The following is a 5,199-nucleotide window of genomic DNA, read 5'->3' as shown; positions in this document are numbered from 1 at the left end:
GCAAGAAACAAAAATACAGGTTTATGGTTGTTGTAGTTGTTGTTTTTAATAGAAAAGACGGCAGTCTTAAGTTGAAAATAAAATGTTTCATCATATGAAACGAGGATATGGAATGTACCTTTTTTTTTTGTTGCTTTCTTGGTTTTTCTTCAGCCAGACCACCGACATTCATTATTTGCCCATTATGGCACATCTTTAAAAATGAGTCATTTTCAAATTGGTTGCAGGACATGAATTGTCCAATTTTGTGGGTCAGTTTAAAGAGAAATGGTGTGTTTTTTTTCTCCACAGAAAAGCACACCATGTGACCATATTCAGTTACGATCAGTTCCAGCTGATTTCTTTATTCATCAATGACTTCAGCATCATGACAAATAATGATGTTGACAGAGCAAAAGTCTGCCTGTCCATCATTTTGCTACAAAAATGCAAAAAAGAAAAAAAAATGTAGATGGTCTGCATTTACAAGTAAATATATTGCACAAAAAATGAAGGGGAAACAGTATGTGCCATTAGAAAGAAAAAAAAAAATCCAGTCTCACACCTGCGATTGGGACCCATCCACATATCACGAGTATGATATACATAAACTCCTAACTTTACTATTTTACAGTACATATACAATCTTGAAACTAATACCAGCACTGAGGTATGCATCTCCCCCCTCCCCAATGCCATATGTCCTACAAATACTCAACAAATTTGATCTACAGCTGTACAAAACCTAGTTTAAAATCACAAGGCATTTTGATGCAAGTTTTAATTTAAACTTAATCCTTAAACCAGGACTCCCTTGCATGCTTAAAACAAATGATAAAGGGAAGAAGTGCCTGAAACTCACTGAGTGCCCAGTAAGAACATTCCCTTTTTAACTGTACAAAAATATGCCTGAAAATAGTTTGCTTTCTTTTAAAAAGATGAGGTCTGTTATGTATCAAAATGCTTCCTCTAACACCTGCAACTCTAAGGAGGTGTAGGCTGCTTAAGTTTCAAACCAGTAGGTAAACAGAATCAGTAAAAAAAAAAAAAAAAAAGAGAGAGAGAGAGAGAAAAAAAAAAAGAGTAAAAGTTCCGGCATTTAGAAATGACTAAACGTTTGAAAGAAACGTCCTGAACAATATTAGTTCACAGATTTGCTTTGAGTCAGTCCACAGTCTTTACATTTTCAGCTCCCTGCAGTTAGAAAGAGGGTATAAGATGCATAGAAGTTCTCAGATTTTCCCTTTGTGGTCCGCTTTAGTTGAACAGTAATTGTAGACCTACAGAAAATCCATAAAACCCTGTCATGCTGCCAGAAAAAAAACGTCTGCAGACTTTTTTCTTTTTTTGCTACAGTACCAGCTTCATGAGCATCTAACTCCTCAAACCTCTCCCCACCTATGGCAAGCCATTTTAACATTTATTCCTTTAAAGTAACCAGTATCTTATTTTTTTGTTGCTAGTACTTATTTAATTACTAGTAAGTAATCCAATACTGACTAGTATCTATTTCACAACTATTCATTCAATAATTGTATTTATTAATAATACTTTTTCATTTCCTACTATTTTTTTTTATTAAGTACAGTACTTTTTATTGTGTGAATATTCCAGTTTTCCTAGTATTAAAAAAAACATTGAAAATACACTAGTTCCTATTTGTTAGACACTTGTGTTTATTTTAACTGTTAGCATTTTGAATTGAATTAAAAGAAGCTATTCTGAATACGTATGCCACATAAACTAGTGTAACAAGTGAGGTAAGAAATGTTAGTACTGGAATAGTGAAAAGCAGCACATGAATAAGTACTAGAAACTAAAAAAGAAATAAACACTAGTCACATTTGGATTACTCACTCGTAATGAAATAATTGATACTAACAACAGAAGCATAGATACTAAATAGTTTAAAGAAGTAAATGTTTAAGAGGCTTGCCATACTCGCCTCCTTCCCAAAGCCCCTATAGGTGGACCACCAGAGGAAGGCAGGGGAAAGAAATACGTACAGAACAGAGCATTATACCTCTCCCGTGTGTTATTACTTGGGACTTGTCTTATTTAGTATGTAAAAACCAAGTCAGAAAAGTTCGCTTCAAGCCAGTCCCCGGCTATCATTTCGCTGAGCTCAGGCGTGCAATAGTCTGGAAATTCAAAGTGGGAGCCCAGGCTTCCCTCGCTAAAAGACTCCAACTCCTTATCCACCAGAGAGAGGGAGAGATTCCCTGGGTTCGGGTTGCCCAGCTCCGAGCTTTGCGCGGAGGAGGCGAAGTTCAAACTGAAGTCAACAAGCAAGTCGTCCGCGTCTTCGCTAGAGCTGGAAGACGTGGAAACTGACCTAGAGGATGCTGGTGAGACAGATGCGGGATACATTGTGCTCTGCTTGGTTATGTTTTTGAAGTTGTAGAAGAGTCTGTTGTTCCGGACCTCCTCGTACATGCTGGCGCCCTCGGACTCTGTAGACGAGCTCAAAGTTGGGCTGGCGGGAACTTTTGCTACATTGTAGACGGGGATCGGATCCTCTTCCTCCTCTTTCACTCTGACCCGAGAGTCCTCCTCGGAGTCGATGTCGTCGTCTTCATCCGTGAATTCGCTTTTAATGACAGTCTTTGAAACTTTCATGCTCTTAAACGCGTACTCATCTCCGTAGCAGTGAGATGATTTGCTTCCCGTCTTGTTCGTTTTCAGTTTGGGACATTTCTTGGAGGTCTTGGACATTTTGTTGCAGGACTTCTCTGGAGATGGGGCTGAGAGTTTGGAGGAACTGTCCAGCTTTGGTTTCTTCTTGGGTCTGTATTTGTAGTCAGGATAATCAGCCATGTGTTTCAACCGGAGTCTTTCGGCTTCCCTGATGAAAGGTATCTTTTCGCTGTCCTTTAGCATTTTCCAGCGCTTGCCCAAGCGTTTGGAGATCTCGGCGTTGTGCATGTCTGGAGATTGCTCCATGATCTTTCTCCGCTCGATTTTAGACCACACCATAAACGCGTTCATCGGTCGTTTTATGTGTCCGGTCGCTGTCTTGCACCAGTCTGGGTTTATCGAGACCATGAATTCACTTTCGTCGGAGTCTGTGGCTTCTCTGGACATGCTGTCCGTTTCGCTGTTGTCCGTTTTCTGCACCATGGTGCCGTTGCCGTGTGTCCAAAATATCACCCGCGTGCGTCTGCTCTCTGCGCCTTAGAGGTTCACCCACTCTTTCCAGAGTTACAAGCCGCCTTCTTAACTACTTCTTGGCTTTTTCATGTACATGACATCATGTGTAGCGCTCCAATCACATCCTCTCCACTCCGCCCTACAGACTCCATGCAGCGCGCTTTAACCCTTAGCGCGCTCCCGTCTGGACCCACGCTGTGCGAGACGCGCATATCACTAGATAAACTGAACGGGAATGTGAGTGTCAACACATAAACAAGCGAAACCAAACAAACCGCTCGCACTTAATCTGTTTCAGAATCCTTTATGATGTGAGACTATAGGAGCGAGTTTTGTGTTATGGAAACATTTGTGTATGCTATGGAAGCTGTTTTCTCTCATCATTCAGACTCTCTCTTAATAAAATACTGAAGGTGGCGCTTGGACACTGTTCCTGTGTTCCGATATGGGTGAATCTTCAATTAGGGGGAAATGTTCAGTCTTCTGGGATGGTTTTATAGGAAGAAAAGCTTTTTAATAAAACAATCATTCTAGGATAGATTATAACCACAATTATATCTATTTAATTAGCTGAAAAACTAAGCGTGTTGAAATGTTAGATTATCAGGGCTTGTTCCCAAACAGTACTATAACTTCCCATCAATCATGTTAAAATCAGGAAAATGTATTAAAAAAAACTATTTATTTCAGTGAGTATTTGGTATACAGCTGTTGTTGCAATCAAAGTTTTATGATTTATGTATGAAGAAAATAAGAAGCAAGAAAGTTCAAGGCTAAACTAAACTAAAAAAAATAAATAATTACCATTCCACATCATATCAATAATCCGAACTAGCATACATTACACCACTTGAAGGATGGTTGTTCAAGGCCACAATCAGATTTTTATTCAAGGACATGGAATACATAATATTTTAGCATAGAAGAAATATTGTTTTTAAGATTACAAGTTAACAAAGCCTGTCATTAAACAATCATCCTTATATCTATCTGCATAGAGACATACAGTTTTATTGAATAAAAACGAGATAACATCTACTTTTTTTCTTTTATTTGTGTCATAATTTAGCATTTTACTCTAATTTGCCATTTAATTGGGATATACAACTGGTGGTTCTATAATACGGTATTACTTTTTAAAATGTCTGCATTTAATGATATTTATTCTCCATTGTAAAAAGTATGTGTATAAAATACAAATAAAAACAAAGCACATTTAACAGAGCACTTGTGCTAGTGTCTTATTTCTGCCAGGGAATACATTCATTTTCAGTTTTCTCAGCAAAAGGGGAAAAGGTAAATGGCAGTTCTTGATGTGCTTCATTCAAAGCCAACAGATCCTTTTTCCTGCCCACTGTGGTTAGCAGTCAGTAATGTTACTTGAAACTATGCATCTGCCAAGACTTCCTGTTTTCTGTCCCCTAGAGGGCAATCACTAGCCCTTCAGAGACCTTACATCACCCTCACCTCTGATGATGGAAGAAACTGCCCTGAGCACTGGACATGTGACTATAGTTTTGCCTAAAAAGCTAAGGCTTGGGGTAAGACAAGCACAAATGACAAGAAGCAATCCGCTGACTACATCTCTCTCGCAGTGACCACAAAACTGCCCCCCCCACTCACTCATATTTCTTCAATCCTCCATTAGAAAAAAATCTCAAGGTCATACATTTGTAAATAAAAACACATGCTGACATACAGGAAACCTATACACTCTGAAGCCAAGGCATTCTCCTCTGCTACTGGACGAGAAGAAATGTTGAATGAACAAGTATCTATGGATGCGGTCTGCTCTCTTGCTGTGGTTCGTTTTGTGTTACATCATCGTTCTTGTGATAGGCTCACAAACAGAGGTGAATCAGATTCTCTAATGATGTGCCGCTCATTAGCATGGCTCGTTAAGGGCTGTGAATGAGGTGAGAGTGTCAGCCACTGCAGAGGTGTGAGTCATCCTGAAAAAGGGAGGGTCTCTGTGCAGGGAAATCTGAGACATCCTCTCTCTCCCCCGACTGCTGCACAGCACACACACACACACACACTTTCTGGTGGACATTTTCTCCCCCTAAACTT

General features: G+C 39.4%; 1 protein-coding gene across 1 annotated transcript; it reads right to left on the bottom strand.

Moving 5' to 3' along the window:
• Positions 1-271: 271 nt before the first annotated feature.
• Positions 272-3,235, bottom strand: sox11a (SRY-box transcription factor 11a). Its single transcript, XM_056245617.1, is given in 2 exon segments — positions 272-2,141; positions 2,143-3,235. Coding segments are annotated over 2 exon segments (1,008 nt in total). The 5' UTR covers positions 3,100-3,235; the 3' UTR covers positions 272-2,090.
• Between the last annotated feature and the right edge of the window lie 1,964 nt (positions 3,236-5,199).

This window comes from Rhinichthys klamathensis, unplaced genomic scaffold, assembly GCF_029890125.1.
Source record: "Rhinichthys klamathensis goyatoka isolate OS25496 unplaced genomic scaffold, OSU_Roscu_1.1 h1tg000032l_1, whole genome shotgun sequence".
Taxonomy (NCBI): Eukaryota; Metazoa; Chordata; class Actinopteri; order Cypriniformes; family Leuciscidae; genus Rhinichthys; species Rhinichthys klamathensis.
The sequence above is the reverse complement of the archived record's forward strand: the minus strand, read 5'-3'. Positions and strand labels throughout refer to the sequence as shown.